General features: G+C 40.0%; 1 protein-coding gene across 4 annotated transcripts in view; it reads right to left on the bottom strand.

The window, feature by feature from the left end:
* KMT2C (lysine methyltransferase 2C) overlaps window positions 1-21280 on the bottom strand; it is a 192561-nt gene that overhangs the window by 32953 nt on the left and 138328 nt on the right. For all 4 annotated transcript variants that reach the window (XM_089533592.1, XM_089533593.1, XM_089533594.1 and 1 more), the window contains 10 exons: window positions 19090-19227; window positions 18874-18906; window positions 18664-18789; window positions 15496-15634; window positions 13940-14154; window positions 13260-13333; window positions 12149-12331; window positions 7074-8951; window positions 5658-5959; window positions 1622-3420 (listed from right to left, as the gene is read on the bottom strand). In XM_089533592.1, the coding sequence (XP_089389718.1) occupies window positions 1622-3420; window positions 5658-5959; window positions 7074-8951; window positions 12149-12331; window positions 13260-13333; window positions 13940-14154; window positions 15496-15634; window positions 18664-18789; window positions 18874-18906; window positions 19090-19227 (4887 nt within the window). The remainder of the gene's footprint in view (window positions 1-1621; window positions 3421-5657; window positions 5960-7073; window positions 8952-12148; window positions 12332-13259; window positions 13334-13939; window positions 14155-15495; window positions 15635-18663; window positions 18790-18873; window positions 18907-19089; window positions 19228-21280) is intronic.

Raw genomic sequence — 21280 nt, 5'->3', positions numbered from 1 at the left:
CATTCACATAGGCTCACCTATTCAATATAATTTTTAAAACTGCATAATTAAATATGAAAACCTATTGAAACTATTTTTCAGTTTTTCAGGTCTTCAATAGTAGTTACTTATAATTATTTCAGAAGCTCATAATCAACAATAAGATTTAGGTTACGGAATCTAGTGCGACTCCAGTTAATTGATGCAAGCAGCTTTTCAGAATAATAGCATCAAGGATGCTGGCCATGAAAGCCTTTGACTTCACAATAGCATCAAGGAGTTGGAAGGTGCCTCAAAGGCCATTAGTCCATTTCCCTGCCCTTCAAGAATGTACAAATACAGCACTCCTGAAAAGGTCCCATCCAACCTCAATCTAAAGACCTTCAAAGGAGAGACCATCCCATCTCTGCCCCAAGGTAGTCTATTTTCTGTCAAACAGTTCTTACACTAAACACTGTGGAAGAATGTTCTGAACAAAGCTATAATAGTGAGGTGTGTTTTCTCTTTAATACTAGATGAAACCATGACCAGAAAAGTGAAATTTGTTCCCAAGAAAACAGGATACATCCACAGGGTATCTGTATGCATGTACATGTGTATTTCTGTACATGCATGCACACACATACAGAGAGAAAGAGAAGTAGAGTGTGTGTAAGAGATTTGCTGGTAAAGGGTTGTATAGAGTGCATCCCCGGTCCAGTATATTTGCTTTGCAGTTCCTGAAACACTGGGAAATTTCCTCAATGTTGATTCTTTGAAGGGTTTTTTTCAGCCCATTAAACTCAAAATTTATATAAATTTATTGAATACTCAAACCACGACATCACACTCACTTCGTATCTCTCTACATATCTACAAACATACAGTTTCATTCATGTCCTAAGTAAAGAATGTGTAATGACAGTAAATAGCACAACATACCTTGTATATATAAGTGGAGACATGCATTGTTTCGTGGCAGCAGAGAAGGATACAGGGATTGATCTGTACTTCCCTGCTCTATCTGATCTGAACATACATGTGCATACATCTACTGAGCTGCACATAAATACAAAAATGGAAGGTGATTGGGGCATGGCAGAGGAAAGTCCTTTGCTCTCCTCCTGTAGTACCTTCACAACCTTTGAAACCTAGTTCTTCTATCTCCCTTGCTGTACTTCTCCCCCACTAATTACCACTCGCTATCCCCCTCTTGAATCCTCCTAGTGCAGAGGGGAAATGCAACAAAGAAACAAAGAGCTTGCAAACATTTCAGTTAAATTGAAACTGGCCAAGTGTGTGGTCAGTGTGGGCACCAGTGAAGGATGCTACCCACTTCAATCATCCATCTTCAAACGGAAGCTGAGCAAGCAATGACCTTGCAACACTGGGAGAATCCATTATAGCCTTCCAGAATTCAAAGGATGTTTATGCAAGAGTGGAAAACCTCTCATAGCTCTTCCAGTTACTGTTCCTCATCTGACACATACAGTCTGACCAGATTACACAACAGGATAGTGATATTAAGGTGAATCCATTAATTAACAATACTGGTATTGATATATGGTTGCAGGTGTTCTTTCAGATTAGAGTAAGAATTTCCCTCATCCAACCTTAATTAACATTACAATGGCTTCAGTATAAGAAAACAAAACATACTCACCAATGTTGGGGAAAAAAGGCTCCGAACGCTGGCGAATCATGGCTTGCATCTGTCGCTGCTGCTGCTGCTCCTGTCTTTCTTGGTCTAAAAGATCTTGCAGCAGAAGGGGTTGTTCTTCCAGCAGAAGAGGCCTCTCTCGATTTTGCTGCTGGGCTAATGTTTGAGGAAGCATCATCTGCTGGGGACCAGGCATTCCACTGGGGCCAGGTCTATTTACAGCAGACACAGTTTGATTACCAGGCTGTCCTGGCCCAAAGCTATGACTAGCTGGCTGACCAGGGATAAAACCTGGATTTACTGCTGCCCCTTGTGAGAAGCTATGGCTTAATTGTGGAACCATGTTCACATTAGGTAGCACATTCTCCACAGTTTGACCAGGAGATGTCATTAAAGTCTGTGGAATACTTGAAACAGGGTTTGCTTGTGTTGCTGGCAACGGGTGAGTCGGAGAGCCCAAGGGCCCAACATCAGGGCTTTCTGAACTTTCATTAGAAAGCAAACTTGTAAGAACTGGAGTGGATCCAGAGATATTACAAGAACTAGCTATACTTTGAGCAGATGTGGGAGCAGTGCCTTGAGCAGCATCTGGGCTAGACACAGTGGTTTCCTCATTTATATTTGTTTTGTCAGCTATTTCCGCATTACAAGGCAACACAGACTTTGTTTCCCCATCATGTAACTCTGATTCAGCCATATGCTGAGTGCTTGAGGCTCCCACATTTCTGTCACCTTTTTCATTTTCAGAGTTGCTTTCATCTACTGTGTTTGGAGACAACACTTCTGTTTTAATCTCACTGACTTCACCAGTTTTGTTCTGAGGAGAAAGTGAGCCTCCTGGACTGGCAGCTTTATCTTCTTGATGGTTTTGCTGAGTATCTTCTGCTTTGCCCTGTATATCATCTATAGGGACATTAAGGTCCAGCTCCTCACTAAACATACCCTTTTTGTCACCTAAATCATGGTCTGGATCAGTGTAAGCAATTATGTCAAATTCTCCTGATCTCAGAAGGTCATCTAGGTGACGATCATTGGTTTCAAGATTATCTAATGTGTCCAGTTCATCTCCTTTGCCATCTTCTGGGTCTAGATTTAGATTCTCAAGTTCGTCATCCACTAAATCTTTAACCTCAACACCATCAAGGTCTTTGACATCTAAATCTTTTACAGGATCATCAGGATCAAGCTTTTCTTCTAATACCTCAGTGGTCTGGCTGGGAACCTGTAAATCATTTTCTGCCTCTGTTTCTGGCAAAGAACCTCCTGGAAAAGCATCATGAACTGGTGGATTACTTACAGAACACATAACTAGCACAGGTGGGTGGTTTGGATTCACTGTTTCTTGCTGAGATGGTGGTAAATGTTCCAAACCTGTTGACACATGCAATGGAGTGTTAAGGTTTTGAGAATTGCGTCTTATGGGTTCTATATGTCTGGGGCCCTGAAAGTCTTGCCTGGGTAAAAACCCTGTATGTTGTTGATGCTGGGGAACTGCATTCATAACAGTAGTTGATGGGGAATTAAAAGGAAGTCTTGGCCTGCTTTCAGGTGCTCTGTGACACAGCTCAATAAATGCCTGTCCCATAATGTTGTGCTGCTGAACTTGAATCCCTTGTGGTGGGAAATGCTGTGAGAGTCCAATAGGGTTACCCATTTGTGGTTTGTTAGGTAGTCTAGGCATATCTATAGGTATGGATCTTCTGAGCTGTGGTGGGACTCCAGCACGTTGCATTTGCTGTGGAGGACCAAGGAAGCGTTCTTGAGATGTGGGAGGTCCATGACCACTTCCAGAAAAACCAAATCTGGAAAAGAAAACAGATTGTTTGGCTTAGTTTAGGGCTTTTTTGTGGCATATTTACCTTTACATTTTTATAGAGTATTACATATCTACAATAAATTGAAATGTCACATTTGCTGGCTAATTTATGTCTGGCCTTGTTGTTGTGTGCCTTCAAGTAATTTCTGTTTTATGCCAACCCAAGGCAAACCCACCACATGGTTTTCTTGGTAGAATTGTTCAGAGGGGGTTTGCCCTCTCCTTCCTCTGAGGGTGAGAGTGTGTGACGTGCCCAAAGTCACCCAGTAGGTTTCCATGGCTAAGTGGGCATTTGAACCCTGATCTCCCAGGTTCTTAATCCTGTACTCAGAACCCTACACTATGCTAGCTCTTGCTTTATCTGGCCTAGAGACTACCAAAAAGAGTGATATTTGGGGAGCATCCAAGGAAATCTACAAGAGGAATAAATGATACCTATCGGAATGCTGAACAAATGATCATTTATTACTTAAAAAGCCCAATGTGTTTTGGCCTGTGAACAGTCAGGGGCTATATTAAAAAGCTCCAAGAAGTGAACACACACATAGTATTTGTGTTTTCTCCTTGTAATTTTAGTATGCCTTTTGAAGAAAGCCTTAAGAACTGAAACGCACTGGGGTGTTTAGCTAACAGCCTTTGGACGTTCTTTTCAGCATTCTGAATACTATCTTTTCAGCATCCTGGAAAGAGTCTCTCATTTTTCTCATCTTGACACTATTAGAATCACAATACTGAAATGATCCCATAAGGCAATATTATGTTCATATTTTATGATCTTTTGAATTTGGGTTAAAATAGAGTAGAATGATTTATATGTACATATTTTAAATATTTGCTTTTAAAATAAGGGTTTAAATCACCAAAAACACACACATATTGATTTAAATGGTCATTTGATTACTTTGATCAGGTCAGTGGTTCACTATAATAGATAAAGTATTAGTTGCCCAGTAAATAGTACCTTTGTATTATACTACTGTTCTGTAGTGAAAAATACACACTCACTTGTGGAAACAATTTTGAAATTACATATTTTTGTTTGGTGCTCTCTCTTCATATATAAGGACACGAGGCAAGATTGCTAACTTGATGACTAAAATGCCCAGAATTTTCTAGGGCATTTCTAAGCAAAAATGGTACTAACCATGTTTGTTCATGACATAGAAAGTGAATGTCCAAATCGTTTGGTTGGCATACTTTATATATTTAAAATTAGAACAATAATACATAGAACACATGCCCTGTTGTGTTATATTTGACCTATCTATTCACATATTTTTGTCCCTGGTTCATTTTTTACATGTGAAAACAAGTTTTAACTGAATGTATTTGGGAAAGAATAATATTAAATTTTAACTGATTGTGTGTCACTTTTAACACATTTGGCTGCAATACATCCAGATATCATTTTAAAAGAAAGTATTTTCATGGGGACAGTTAACATATTAAAAAAAAATCTTATTTTAAAATGATTGTGCCATTTCTCCATTTGGATTGAGTATTGTATCACATGCTTTAATAAGAAACTGCCCAATATATGCCAATTCATCTCAATTACTCTGATGACCGTTACAAATCTAGATAAATAATCCAGGGAAACAGCATAGAGTAAGACGACCTCATCTGTGGGGAATATGTTCCAAGACCCCCTGCAGATGCTTAAAACCATGGATAGTACCAAACCCTATATATATTACAATATATACAGCTTGCAAGAAACAGATGAGGGCCAGTCATCCATGGGAGATAAAGGCTTATGCTGGGAAAGGGGATGGCAGTGGCTGAGATCCTCTTTCTCATGGAAGCTGAACACTGGGATTAACATGGCAGCAGGAAGGCTTTCCATACACCACCATTTCACCTCTAACTGCCAGGGCTTCCCTGCTCCCCGATGCAGAAACTGTCCTACAATTAGTTTGCGCCAGGGGAAGGAGGTGGGTGAGGGTGGAAAAATAGGCTGCTGCTGGGCTGCACCTCTCAGTATTCTTGGCTGCCACTATTTTGTTTGCTGCTATTTTCTGGCCGCTTCTTGGACCTGGATGACCCCCAATGCGGCAGAACAGAAGCTGAGTTCTTGTGTACACACCTCTCTTTGGGGGCTCAAGCAATTTATTTGCTGTAGTAAAAACTCCAGAGAAATGAGTGGGGAACTAAAATTGTAGAAAGCATGGATAAGGGTGTGTGTGTCTTACTGTATTTTATGTATTTTAATCAAGTATGTACCTAATTCCATGAGGCCTCATTCCCATACCACCCATATCTCCTGGAAACTGGGGTCTATTAAACTGTCCATCAGCAGGATAACCTGTGAACCTCAGTCCACTGGGAGGGACAATGGATGACCTAATATTTCCAGGGTATGGAGGAGGAGGACGGTTAAAAATCTGGTTCAGATTCTCTTGTTGCCACGGTTGAATAGGTCCTGTATGGGATGTTGTGGCGGGTTCTTGTAGTGTTTTCTCTTGACGGATTGCATTCTTTTTCTGTTGTTGCTGATGAAGAATAATTTCACGTAATTTCTGGCGCTGACATGGAACAAAAATAATTTAGCTTGTTAATTATACATTTGCACTTGAGTTAAGGAATACAGTTATAAATAAAATCTGACTGAGAAGAAATTTCAAGCTGTCCATGTTCTTGGGATCAGCAAAGATGCAATTTGTTGGGAACATGTACATTCTTCCCATATTTATTCCCAAAGCAAATTTCACTGCTGTCCATCTTAACTGTGGCTTATGACTGAGGCTAATTAAAATTTCCTTTAATGGAGAATATAAACTGATAAAAGATTATAATTTAGGAAGGAACTTAAGACTTCACTGCGTTTTTGGGGTATCCTGTCCTTGAACATACTGGCCATGTTTGAACCTAACAATATATCAGGGAATGGTGCAAATCCTAATTTATCAAGTACAATCAGCATGATAGTGCACAAAGTCCAACTATTTCTGTTTGCAGAGGGAGCAAATAAACAAACCATGGAGCTTTGTTCTGAAGTTTGTTTATTGCTGCATTTGAAAGAAGTGCTACTAGCACTGTGGCTCAGCTCATCCCAGCATGCCAGAAAAACAAATCATAAAACAAGCCAGATTATGTGACCTGCTGGAGGAGACCAAACCAGAGGGTTGACTACAATTGCACACAGACAAAACTGTAGTGAAACCATGAAGCAAAAGCTCTGGGGTTTGTTTAGCTCTTCAGAGAAAATCCACATAATAAATGCACTTAACTACAGGTTAGGGAGTATACCTGTGGGACTCCTGCTAGTGTAAATTCTACCTATAATTTATAGCAGTGATGGTGAGCCTTTTAGAGGCCAAATGCCCAAACTGCAACCCAAAACCCACTTATTTATTGCAAAGTGCCATGTCCCTCTGGTTTTCTAGTAAGAAACTCTGGCAAACTCTGTGCAGGGGCAATGGCACATGTGCCCACAGAGAGGGCTCCGAGTGCCACCTCTGGCACGTGTGCCATAGGTTTGCCATCACTGATTTATAGTTTAAATGTAACAGAATGGAACTTACTAAGCTAGCACAACTATAGTTTTTCTAAAAGCAACTGACAAATTTCTCCATCATTCCTTCAACTGTAGGTTATCATAGCTTCTGCCAGCATATAATATAGCAATAATAAACTCACTTGTCTCAGTTTCTCTGCATCTGCTTGAGACATTGTGTTCTGTGTACTTGTCGCTCCTGCCGTGGGTGGTGGGACAGGAACTTGAGCAGTCTGGGGAAATGGTTTTCCCTGCAAGTTCACAGAGGAGTTGACAGGCGCACTGAAGCTCCCATCTGATCCAGGTCTTGGCTGTTCAGCTGCATCATGGGGATGTTGAGCATTTCCAAAATTTTCTTGCTGAGGTCTTGGGGTCATTGGAGGCTGATCATAAGGATCACAAGGTGGGGCTATTGGAATATGGCTAAAAGTATCTGTCACAGCAGATCCTGATAATTTTGGAGGCTGAGAACATGGATCTGAAGGTCTTACAAAAGGCTTGTTTAGTGAAGTCTGTAGATAAGGATCTCGATTTGACATGGGTGCAGGCCTACTGTATGTTTCTGAAGCTCCAGGCCTGGGAGTTGCTGGTGGCTGAGAATAAGGATCATTATTAATTGGTCTTGGTGTACCTGGAGGCTGGCTATATGGATCAGAATGCCTTTGATTAGTTGAAACCTGAGCAAATAAGTCTGCTTTCTGTGCAGGTCTTGGTGTGAGGGGCTGATGCATATATGGGTCAACAGTGGTAGGCCGAGGAGTACCCGGAGGTTGGGCATAAGGATCTGTGACTGGGCGAGGAGTACCTGGAGGCTGAGCATATGGGTCTGAGACAGGGCGAGGAGTACCGGGGGGCTGGGCATATGGATCCTGAGCAGCTGCCCTTGAACCAGTTCCAGACTGAGAAAAAGAATCATTCTGGTTTCGCATTACTCTTTGTGGTTGGGCAAAAGTCTCTTTTATTGCTGGCTGTGGAGTCATAGGAGACTGAGTGTATTGGTCATTAGACGGATTGTGTGAAAAGCTATCCACAGGCCTTGGTGTCAAAACAGGCCGTTCATAGGGATCCACAGCTATGCGTCTTGGGGTTGGTGGCATCTTTGTGTAAGGATCTTGTGGTGACTGACATGGGCGCAGTGGGGCTTTAAATGGGCCAGAACTTCCTTCAGCAACAGGAGTGGGGGTCAATGGGGGTCGAGCATACGGGTCAGTCAGAGACATCCGAGGTCTTGGAAATCCATCTGTCCTAGGAGGTGGCTTAGTAAATGGGTCACTGTTTGCTACAGTTAAAGATGCTTTGCCTGGCTGTTCTGCAATTAGAGATGATCTTGATACCCCTATGGGTTTGGAGAATTGTTCTGTTCCCATTACAGGTCTGGGTGTATCTGGAGATTTTGCATAAGGGTCGTTGCTGACTGGAGACAAAGAACATGAATCTCTGACTGGCGATGGCCGACCTGCTATTGATTCAGATAGTTGAGCTGGCCTAGATATGGGTGATGGGGGTGGACAGATGTCTACTGATGGAATAGAGTTTCTTCTGATATAGTTCTGATTTTGGTTAATAGGTGGTGGCCTGGGAGTGCCCACCATTTTTGCATATGGGTCAACAGGAGAAGGTGGTCTGGTAGAGGAACAAGGAGAAAAAGTCTGTTGAGATGAAGCCTGAGAGTGTGTCTCTTGAACAGGCACTCTGTTTGGTGTCACAGAGGGAGGTGGGGCTTGTGGTTTTAGGAACACATCAGGAGGAGTACAGGAAGAGGAAGAAGAAGAAGAAGGAGTACCAGGTGGGAGTTTTGTATATAATGTCTGTTGAGCAGGAGACATATTTCCATTGCCAGCCTGCGGAGTTAAAGGACTCTGTATCCCACTACTAGGTGTATCCGAACCTGACTGGTTCAAAAGCTGCTGTGAACCAAGTTGCTGCTGAAGTTGTTGTTGCTGCTGCTGCTCATTTTTCACTTGCTCTAGTTTCTGAGTTGCTTCAATTTTAGCTTGCTGTTTACTTTTCTGACGCATTTGCTGTTTTAAGAAAGAAAGAAATTTTTTTTTAAAATCCACTGGCAATTAAAAGATAATTAAAAATAGATACACCAAGTAATGAAAAAAGAATGGTGCAAAAGTAAAGCTGCTATTGTTCAGTTTTGCACCATTCTTTTTGAATCACCCTGTATTTATGGTACAGGGACTGGTCATTTATAAAATGAAAATTATTTATGCATACTCCCAAATGCTAAAGTATGTTTTTTGAAGGCCAGAAGATTTAACGTGAAGAAGCAAGACAGCCACTGTAAAAGCAAAGAGTAGCCACACTGGGAGTTTGATCTAAGGCTCAGAGAACTACTTGCATCAGAAGTTCTGAAAGAGGAATTCAAACAAATAGCAAGCACATGTAGGGGTAAAGTCAGAAAAGCTAAAGCACAGAATGAACTCAGGCTTGCTAGAGAGATTAAGAACAACAAAAAGGGCTTTTTTGGATAGGTCTTCAGCAAAAGGAAGAAGAAGGAAATGGTAGGGCCACTGCTTGGAGAAGATGGCAAAATGCTAACAGGTGACACAGTCTTCTCAGAAAAGGAAAAGGGTGCTCAACCTGAGGATAATGGAGCAGAGGACAGAATAGGGGAATTTCACCACAGATTAAGTAAAGAGATAGTACAGGAATATCTGGTTAATCTAAACGAATATAAATCTCCAGGACCAGATAAACTACATCCAAGGGTACTAAAAGAACTGGCAAATGTAATATCGGAGCCATTGGCAATCTCATATTTGAAAACTCCTGGAAAACAGGAGAAATCCCAGCAGACTGGAGAAGGGCAAACATTGTCCCCATCTTCAAAAAGGGAGAAAAAGAGGATCCCAACAATTATTGTCCAATTAGTCTGACATTAATACCAGGAAAGATTCTAGGGCAGATCATTAAACAGAGAGTCTGTGAACATCTAGAAAGCAATGCCATAATCACAAAAAGTCAACACGGGTTCCAGAGAAAGAAGTCATGCCAGACAAATCTGATCTCTTTCTTTGATAAAATTACCAGCTTGTTAGATGAAGGGAATGCTGTGGATATAGTCTATCTTGATTTCAGTAAGGCTTTTGACAGGGTTCCCCATGACATTCTTGCAAACAAACTAGTGAAATGTGGACTAAACAACGTAACTGTTACATGGATTTGTAATTGGTTGACCGGCCGAACCCAAAGGGTGCTCAACAATGTCTCCTTTTCATCCTGGAGAGAAGTGACCAGTGGGGTCCCACAGGGCTCTGTCCTGGGCCCAGTGTTATTCAACATCTTTATCAATGACTTGGATGACAGAATTGGGGGTATACTTATCAAATTTGCAGATGACACCAAATTAGGAGTACCTAATACCCCTGAGGACAGGATCAAACTTCAGAATGACCTTAATAAATTAGAATGAAGCCCTGGTGGCGCAGTGGTTAAATGCCTGTACTGCAGCCATTCACTCAAAACCACAAGGTTGCGAGTTCAAGACCAGCAAAAGGGCCCAAGCTCGACTCAGGCTTGCATCCTTCCGAGGTCGCTAAAATGAGTACCCAGACTGTTGGGGGCAAATTAGCTTACTTGCTAATTAGCTTACTTGCTGCTCACCACTATTATCATTGGAATAGCGGTATATAAATAAAACAAATTATTATAAATTATTAGAAAGCTGGACCAAAGCTAACAAAATGAATTTTCAACACTTAGGGCGGAAAAATGAAATGCACAGATAGAGGATGGGGGACACCTGGCTGAACGGGACTAGGTGTAAAAGGGATCTGGGAGTCCAAGTAGACCACAAATTGAACATGAGTCAACAGTGCGATGCGGCAGCTAATAAGGCCAATGTGATTTTAGGCTGCATCAATAAAAGTATAGTGACTAGATCAAGGGAAGTAATAGTGCCACTCTATTCTGCTTTGGTCAGGCCCCACCTGGAATACTGTGTCCAGTTCTGGGCCCTACAATTTAAGAAGGACATTTAGAAACCAGAGCATGTCCAAAGGAGGGTGACCAAAATGGTGAAGGGTCTGGAAACCATGTCCTATGAGGAATGCCTTAGGGAGCTGGGGATGTTTAGCCTGGAGAAGAGAATAATAGTAATAATAATAATAATAATTTGTATACCGCCCTATGGGAAACCAATCCGGGCGGTTGACAACAGTAAAATATAAAATACAACAATTAAAAACACTTTATCCCTCCCCCCCTTAAGACAGTATTAAACAGTATAACATATTAAAAACAGAGAAGGTCAAGGGGTGATATGATAGCCCTGTTTAAATATTTGAAGGGATGTCATATTGAGGAGGGAGCTGACTTGTTTTCTGCTGCTCCAGAAACTAGAAAGCGGAACAGTGGATGCAAGCTCCAGGAAAAGAGATTCCACCTCAATATTAGGAGGAACTTCCTCACAGTAAGGGCTGTTCGACAGTGGAACAAACTCCCTCGGAGTGTAGTGGTGTCTCCTTCCTTGGAGGTCTTTAAACAGAGGCTGGATGGCCATCTGTCAGGGATGCTTTAATTTAGATTTCCTGCATGGCAGGGGGTTGGACTGGATGGCCCTTGCGGTCTCTTCCAACTCTATGATTCTATGATTCAAGTTTTATTTTTTCAAACTTTCATTCTGAGTTTGCTCTACCAAACACAGAAGACTACTTCTATGACAGCTTGGCAAACGAGCTTGGTGAGTATGCATCTTACAAAAATATATTCAATTATATTTGAATATCATCATGAAGTCTGAATTCACAATGAAAAAAACTACATATCAATATATCAATAAGACACCATGTGTAAAAATCTTCTGTGCCTGCAACAGATTGCTGACTTACAAATACTCCAGCAGTGATTAGCGACTGAAATGTCTCCTTCTACATATGTGTTGTTTCACTGAGAAGCTGAAGTATGAACTAGCTTGGAGTCCATCAGATATTTACAGTATGGGACACATGATTATGAATTTTAGCATAATTGTTTTTCAGATCAATTTTAAGCTCTATTTATTTGTAAACTGAATATGATATTTCTCAGTAATAATGCAAAAGTTATGCAAACGTAATTCCTTAGACTGCCAGTAACTGCTGTATATACAGCATATAAGAGTATATCAGAAACTTCTATTTTCTTTCCTCACAACCAATTTTATTTAAGAGGAGTTCTTTCTGTAGCTGTACAAGACAAAAGGAGAAAGTAAACACAAAATACAACACACCTGTCTAAATTTCCACTCTTGCTCATGCTCTGATTCCCTCTGTTTTAATGGGTCCTTAAAGAGCTCCGTGTCAATACGAGAGGTTGGATCAATGCTATCCTGTTGCTGCTGCCTTTTCATGGAATCATTAGACATCTGCACTTTGTTGATGCGTAAGGCAGCTCTATTATCTCTTGCTTTTTGCTGCAAATATATATATATATATCAGACACAAATTTACTTTGTTTTACTTTTTGTTGATAAACCAATTGGCTCACACCAATCTAAACACAAATTCTTTTAATTCAACATATCAATTAAGAACCTAGGTCACCTTCTGCCATCTGACCAGTATTATTGTCACTAGACACAGTATAACATAGGGTTGATTTATTTGTGCCAATTTATATGGCAAGAAAATGTTTAAGTAGCCAAAAGAACAAATAAGAAATTGAAATATGAAACAGGAGTCCTACAGTGTATTTTGTGCTAGAAGCACATCCACCAGTTCATACAACATCTGAGCACAATTCATGCAGTCAGTATCAAAGGAAATGAAAAGAATGTAAAAACAAGCAAATAAAATGAATAATGGTAACTAGGAAATATGGAGATTTCTTCAGTAAGCAATAATGGAGCTTTTAATCACTTTAAAGCAGCTCTAAGCACTTATTTCTAGTTAATGTTCTTGATATCACTTCTCCAGATGATGAACTCATCTTTTCTGCTTTTTTTTTTTAATTTAGTATGCATACTCATTCTTAGGTTATAAGAGTTGCCATTCTGTCCCAAACTCAAATGGTCTAAGTAGTAAATTTAGAGAACCAGAAAAGAAATTATTGGCATTATATATGAATGTTTTTACATTTTTAAAATTTACACAATGGGCCTGCCATAACAGCAAGCTTCTGATCCATGATTTTGACTGCCCAAAATCACCATATTATTCAACAGTGTGATGTGAATGCACACACACTGGAGTATGTGTGTTTACATCACTGCCATTGAATACCTTTCGTTCACATCCATGAGGGACCCAAATACAGAGAGCCCACTCTAATAATTTTAGATGAATCAGGTGAATCCAGAGGTGAAAGAAAAATAAGTTTTAACAAGAATTGCAAATGATTACCACATATGGAGCTCTTTCCTGCGAGCTTGCTTTCCTCCACAGTTTAGCAATCTGCTTTACCCTTGTAGTCCAATCTGAAAACATGAAGGAGAAAAGGAGTAGTGTTTATTTTCCAAAGATCTGGAATTTCATTAAGAGTTGTTTATCCAATATTATTCTCTTTCAGAGTTAAAAAAAATCACCTCCTTTAGAGTTACAAAAGTCTGAATTATATGAAATAAAACTGAGGCCCATCAGATCTGTAAAGCTAGCCTTAACTGTAGTTTTTTGTGGGGTTTTCAGGCTATGTGGCCATGTTCTAGAAGAGTTTCTTCCTGACGTTTCACCAGCATCTGTGGCTGGCATTTTCAGAGAATGCTTGCCTGGAAAGCAGTTGGGTATATGTGTACTGTGTGACCCTGAGAAGGCAGGAGTGATTTGCATGTGTATTGTTCTGTTGCTAATGGCAGGCCTCAGGGTGGGAGGGTATGCAAAAGAGGATTAGTGTCTGCTTGATGTTTTTAAACTGTTTTTAACAATGAATATTATATGTTTTATTCTTGTATGCTGTTGTTGTTGTTCGACTGTAATCCCACTTCGATCCATGTGGGAGAGGCGGGAAAATACAAATATTATTATTATAATTGTTATCATTATTATTATTATTATTATTGATTAGTGCTGTATAATTCACAAGATACCTGGGAATTCCTCCTTTAGGTTTGGAAAATTGATATTTGTATACAAAACAGGTGCTACAGTTGCCATTTCACCAAGTGCTTCCTCCTTTTCCCACTTCTGAGTGCTTCTCTGTGCATTAGACATGGTATCACCTTCACCTTCTAGAGGGGCAGTAGATGGAACCCAGGAGCCAGTGGGATCATTCATCACTGCATTAAACGTTGTATTTTTGTCTCTGTGAACACAAAGCAAAACATATACAGGGTTAAATTGTTCAAAGACACACACAAACTACCTCAATATTGCTGATGACATTTGGTTGGGCAAAACATGACCTATGGGATCCAGCTAGTATCAGAGAACATTTTGAACACCTAACCTATGTCATGCCTTTTTCTGTGGATACAGAGATATAGGACAAAATATTGATGAAGCTATCTTGTGATATCTATGAAAAAGTCCATTTATTTCATGCCAGAAGGAAGAGTTTGTTGCACCTTGTCTTGGTGGAAAATACAGAGTTGTACATCAGCCACAAAATACTCAAGTTCTGATATCGTCCTGACCAAAAAGATGGCCATGAAAAGTGCAGTTTTATGTTTGAGAATTTTACATAAGCATGTATTCAAGTGGTGATCTCATAATGCACCTAAGTAATCAGTTCAGTTTCCAGCTAGAAAACCTGGGGGTAGTTAAAGGTTTGAAGAGCACAGCCTCCCTGCATAACATTGTAGCATGAGGTGGAACTCATCAAAGAAATTCTAGAATTCCCTTTAAATTTGTCAGAGGAACATGTCAGAGACTCAACATCGTGAGAAAAAAATCTCTCCAGTTTGGCTTATTTTACACTTTATAAGCCCAGTTTTTCCTCCAGTAGAGTACAGTGGGTAGTCAAATCGAGTATCTCCCAAGGAAAGTTGAGCTAACAGAACTCTGCTGTAGGGGAGTCCCAGCTCTTCTGACCCCAGGTCTGGAAGTAACAGAATCCTGCATCCATAAGAGGAGCAGAGGCTGAGATTACAGCTGCTAGCAACTTCCTGGTGTAGATTCAATTGTTCCCTGCTATGGAAGTGAATCTAGATCCAAAAGTTCCAGGAGGTAGCCCACAAGAAGTCACTAAGATTTTTGCTATGCCAAGCGCAGGTAGGATCAATCTGGGAAGACTGGGCAGCCTTTCCCATGGAAGAGGGTCAGACCTCAGTAGATCCTATCTGTTGACAATATGGTGGCAAGGTCAGGAGTATCCCAGGCCCTGAGCTTTGAAGGCCGAGAGTGAGAAATATCTGATGTCATTAAGGACTAATTACGATGAAGCATCAACCACAATGCCCAAAGCATGTAATTCACATAATAAAGACTAGCAAATGGGAAATATTTATCCAACTGGAAATTAAATTCTCCAAGCTCTGTGATGAACAGAAGGTAACCCCTCCCTGACACTTTTCCCAGTTCTACCTTTAACGCCTTTGTGTTAAATCCTAGTCATCCAGAGATGGGGGCTGACTTAGATGTCTGGAATGCCCACCAGAAGATACAGGATAATCAATAGAGCAAGTTAGCTATCCATTTGATTTACCTGGTATCTGTGTACGATGGCTGTGATATAGTAGGAAAAGCACCTAATCCACCTCCAGGAACCAAAGATGCATGAGGGAGATGGGGATTTGGTCCAATCAGGCCATTCATAACTGGAACTCTTGAAAAAGTGTTTTCCCCTTTAAAGAAAACATGGAAATGACAGCAGTGAATAGTGACTACTATTCTAAGACCAATTTTTGCCAGTCTAATTAGCACATAAAGGGTGCTTTGGAGTGTGACAAATTCCCCACCAGTAAAATTCAGGTTCAATATATGACAATAAACCATTTAAAACAGTAAACCATTTAAAACTTCATCTGTATAAACTGCAGCAAAGATAAAAGTATTCTAAAGGGTTTGAAAGAACAATACATTACATTCAGAAATTTACTAAACCCAAACAATTTTACATTTAAAGTTATTTTATTTTCAGGCTCAAGATATAGCCATATATAATTTCTGAAGGAAACAGATAAGAGCATTCTAATGTTGATATTTATGCACAATAATAATATAATATAATAATAAAACTTTAATTTATATCCTGCTTTTTGTTACCACAATCAAAACGGTGTACAACCTTTAAAAAATACAATATATACAATTCCTCCCCCCCTTAAAAAAGGATTAAACAATTCTATCTATTAAAATTACAAACGATAAAATCTAAAAACAATAATAAAATAATAAAATAACAGTGGACAGAGTCTTCATTTGTATATGACTGTGGGGGGAGCGTTACATGGTCGGGTTCTATTCCATGAAGGCCTGCTGGAAGAGATCCCTCTTGACAGCTTTCTTGAAGCTCTCTAGGTTGGCAATTTGATGGATCTCGTCCGGCAGGCCATTCCATAAAGTGGGAGCGATTGTGGAAAAAGTCCTCTGGGAGGTTGCCGTCAATCTGGTCTTTGTGGACTGCAACAAATTCCTCCCAGAGGATCTGAGGGTGCAGAGCGGATTATATGTAAGGAGGCAATCCCTTAAGTAGGTTGGGCCCAAGCCATGGAGGAATTTAAAGGTAATGACCAACACTCTCTTCTGTGAGTTGATTAAATAATGGAATCAAAATCCTCTCCCACAAAAATGAACCTAAATCCTTTCCCGCCTCTCAAAAAGAGGAATAAGTAGATTACTATGTAAATTTCTCAAGCAAGTCTGTTAAATGTCTTTTAAAAAAATTATCTCTGTAACTTAGTGCCTTTAGTATCCTCTTCCTACACACTGGTAATTGGTCAACGCAAACATATAAAAGTGATGGGTACAGTAGGGACCTTTATTTTCTGACGCCAATAGAACTGGAAGTGAACTTAATTACTGAATAGAAAAAGATCTTCCATTCACTACATATTTGACTAACAGTATCAGTGAGGAGGAAGCTTAATAGGCACCATCCAAATGGTACAAACAAGCAACAGGAATCATGACAGGGGAAAGGTACAAAACCCACAAGGCTTCAACAGTTCAACTATCCTCTAAAAGGTAGTGAAACTTAGCCCAAAAAACAGAAAATAAAATTGCACACTGAGCATTCCTAAGAAACTTTACTTCTTCTTCTTTGCATCCACTATGATTTCTAGATATGGCCATGTCGGAAACCTCAATGGAATGGGGAAAAGGCAAAATTTGAAGGAAAGAAAATACCTTCCTGACCACAAGAGGCCACTTGAGATATATCATGAACATTCTTCTAAATTAAAACCACATTAGGGTGATTTATCACCCTTGAATAATTTTTGTATTATAAAATGGTATCACATCTTGAATTATTAAGTATTTATTTTTAATTCAACTGTAAGTTAGTTGTGGAGAATGCACTGTGATGGTAATACAGAAACATTTTCTGTGCAGTATTATACATAATCGGTCTGTTCAACAAAAAGTGACTCAACCACTTTTATAAAAAAAAGGTGTAATTGAAAATCCATGATAACATTCTTATAATTTATAATTTAAATTAGTCAAAGATAATAACTGATTTTAGAATTCCGATTCTAAGCCCCCTTTACGCTTTGTTCCTGGAGACTCATTCCCTCTGTCACATATTATCTGTTAAGCCATGATTAGGGAACCTTTTTTCTTTCAAGGGACACCACTTGCCCTTGTAGTCATCTCTCAAGGGACACATGCTTGTGGTGCATTTTACCAGAGTCATCATCCTCTTACTCCCTTTCTGCTACCCATCCACACCCACTCACAACAGCCATTCATTCCACCAACACTCAGCCATCAATCTAGCCAACTATGTCTCATATTTTTGGATGCATTCCTCACCCCAATATTGACCTCATCTTAGGTTGAGTGAGAAGAAATCTAGCAGTTGATTTTGTTTTCATACTATCTGAGAAGGAATTCTCTTCCTTTCCAATTTGCATGGTAGCAGTGAGATATGTCAGCCCTGTCCTCGATATTCAGCTCCCTTCCTTCCTTCCAGCAGCCACCAATGAATGTAATCTGTACTGAAGACCCACTTCATAACCAATGAAAGGAGGGATGGAGCTGAAAAGGAAAGTATGTGTCCTGCCTCTAGTGTAATGCTAGCTGCATCCAGTTCATAGTCCAATAGCACTCTACTCTTTCATTCTCTCAATGGGAGCCAGAGGCTTCTGCTGTTATCACAGTGGGAGCCATGACTTTTGCTATCACAGAATATTAGACATTCCAGAATGGACATCACTTATAATAAACAGAGTCTGTTTCCTGGCTGGACAGAGGCATAATGACCATAATCTCTTCCAAAATTTAGGCATGAGATATAAAAAAGGAGCAAATATAATCTTGTTGTGGTTGTTGTGTCTTTAAGTTGTTTCCGAATTATCGTGACCCTAAGGTCACCTGGGTTTTCTTGGAAACATTTGTTCAGAGGTTTGCCATTGCCTTCCCTTGAGGCTGAGAGAGTGTAATTTGCCCAAAGTCACTCAGTGGGCTTCATGGCTGAGCAGGGAATCGAATCCTGGTCTCCAGAGTCGTAGTCCAACACTCAAAACTCTATGCCTCACTGGCTCCCCAATCTATACTTATTGCAGTATATTTTTTATGGAGACAAATGGCTAAGGGCAATATCTATTCTAATAGTTAGATCAGATAAAAAAGTCTGAATGAGGCTTAAATTGCTATTTATTACCATACAGGTTTATTTTTGAGGAATACTCTAAAATGAAACATATACCTGGATTGTGCAAGTGCATTAACGGTGGGGGTGGGGGTGGTGGGGGTTGTGGCAAAGCTGTTGATTGAGTAGCTGCGGGACTCAGTACAGCTGTGAACAGGTCTTCAACATCCTTTCCTCCCAGCTCTGTAAAATACTAAATGTGAGTATAAAGAAATGTTTGCATGTAGTAAGCTTCATCAAAAGATACTAAAAAGCAAGAGATCATACCTGGAATCTTGTACATTTTACCAAGAATTGCACCTGGACAAAGTAAAAACAATATGAACATGAGCAATTATAATCCATTGTACTTCTGTCAGATTAACTGCAACCAATTAATTTCAAGAACGGCAAATACAAAGCACATCTGAAAATGTACACAGCCTTCTATCATCTAAAATAATAGGTTTCTTTCTAAACCAATGGTAAAAGATAGTCATTTACCATCTGTGACCATCTTGTCCAATTCAGGGCTTAGGATTCCATCTAATTGTTCTTCACTCAACGGCCGTGAACTCTGACTGACACTTTGTAGAGGCAGAGAAGAGGGATCATCAGAGATGGCTCCAATATCCAGACCAGCTGACAGAAGGAATAATATAGAATTAACTAAAAAGGCATGAATAAACTGTATCTTCCAGTTTAACAAATTGCTTAGAAAAATGTTTTGAAGCCCACTTTTTCTGTAATACATTTTCACATAGTCACTATGAAGTAGACATTTTCTGCATAAGTCAATCGAAATCTCACCTTATCCTTGAAGTATAAGCCAATCCTCAGATTTGAAGAACTCAGTAACAGCAAAGTAACAAAATTCAGCATACATTTAAACGCTGAAGGATTTTTAAGCATATATATTTTAATATTTATCCAAAGTCAAAGGATTTTTTTATTTTTTAAAAAATGACAACTAGAAACTATGTTAATCTGGATATATTTACACAGAATCTGACACATACAATATCTAACTATTATTATGGTGACTAAAAGAGTCTACTGGGGTCAAGAATAGATGCTGTCCCCAAATGCACTGTATTTCTTAACCACTTTTCCCAGTGATGAAAAACTTTTGCTGAAGATTGTCAAAACAGTGGGATTATGAGTGCATCTGCCTGAAGAATGATCCTGTGGCATTGATTGATGCAAGCATCTTTATATCTGTTCCCACATTTTGTTCTGGAAATGGTGTACACATTGGCCTGGTTGAGGTATCATAATAAGCCAGGGATGCTACCTAATAGCTCCCACATGCCATGTGAATGGCTAAAGTAGGAGCAGGCTCCAAGGCTGTTTTTGCAGACACCAAGCCTAGCGTTGGAAGAGACCGCAAGAGCCATCTAGTCCAACCCCCTGCCATGCAGGAAACCTAAATCAAAACATCCCCAACAGATGGCCATCCAGCCTCTGTTTAAAGACCTCTAAGGAAGGAGACTCCACTACACTCCGAGGAAGGAGTGTGTTCCACTGTCAAATAGCCCTTACTGTCAGGAAGTTCCTCCTAATGTTGAGGTGGAATCTCTTTTCCTGGAGTTTGCATCCATTGCTCCGGGCCCTAGTCTCTGGAGCAGCAGAAAATAAGTGAGCTCCCTCCTCAATATGACATCACTTCAAGTATTTAAACAAGGCTATCATATCACCTCTTAACCTTCTTTTCTCCAGGCTAAACATCCCCAGCTCCCTAAGTCGTTCCTCATAGGGCATGGTTTCCAGATCCTTCACCATTTTAGTCGCCCTCCTTTGGACATGCTCTAGTTTCTCAACATCTTTCAGCATACAAACAATACTAAGACTTATGGTTTGTTAAGCCTAGTGTTAGTTCACTGTGGCCCTCTAGGTGTTTTGGACTTCTGACTCCCTTCAGCCCTAGCCAAGATAGGATGTAGGGAAATGAAGCAAAGCCATCCTAGTTTAGTCACTCCCACTGTAAGCAGGAGCAGTAAACCAGTGTACACCAATGTATTGGCTTAGCCTTGGCAAGCTGATGTCAAACAAGCATGGCTATTCACTGCCCAGCAAAAATAATAATAAAAGCCTATATTTTTGCTTGGTCTATTTGACTATAAATTTGAAAGCACAATTTTGCACAATAAAATATTGTCTGGTAGCTAGTAGCCTAAATTTCCTGGAAAGTGGCTGCCCTTGACAAGTATCATAGCTTATTTCACACTCCCAGATAGAACCCTTCCTCCCAATTCTTCCCCCATTATCTAGCTGCTCTCCCATCTTCTTTAGAAGCTTTAGTTATCACAATCTATTCTATAACTGATGGCAACAGTACACCCATTCCTTTATTTTGAGTACTATGCCAAACTTACCGGTACTCCTACTAGGGCTTACTACTGGCAAAGGTTGGAACTTAACATTTTCTTGGACTGGATTGTCTAACAGTTTGAGAACGGCACTCTCCCTAAGCAGAACAAAATACTGCTGGCTTGGGCTCAGCTGAGTTTTATTTAACTGAACTAGAGAATTGAAATCAGTGGATTTTTAACTACATAGCTAACCAGATCTTGTATGATTTTGGAAGCTGAGCAGTACTTGAATGGGAGACCGGCAATGAATGCCAGGTGCTGTAGGTGATATTTCAGAGAATGGAACTGGCAACCCATCTCTGAGTATTTCTTATCTAAGAAAA

This window comes from Sceloporus occidentalis, unplaced genomic scaffold (assembly GCF_023333645.1).
Source record: "Sceloporus occidentalis isolate IW3139 unplaced genomic scaffold, rSceOcc1.0.p SCAF_7, whole genome shotgun sequence".
In the NCBI taxonomy this organism is placed as follows: Eukaryota; Metazoa; Chordata; class Lepidosauria; order Squamata; family Phrynosomatidae; genus Sceloporus; species Sceloporus occidentalis.
The sequence above is the reverse complement of the archived record's forward strand: the minus strand, read 5'-3'. Positions and strand labels throughout refer to the sequence as shown.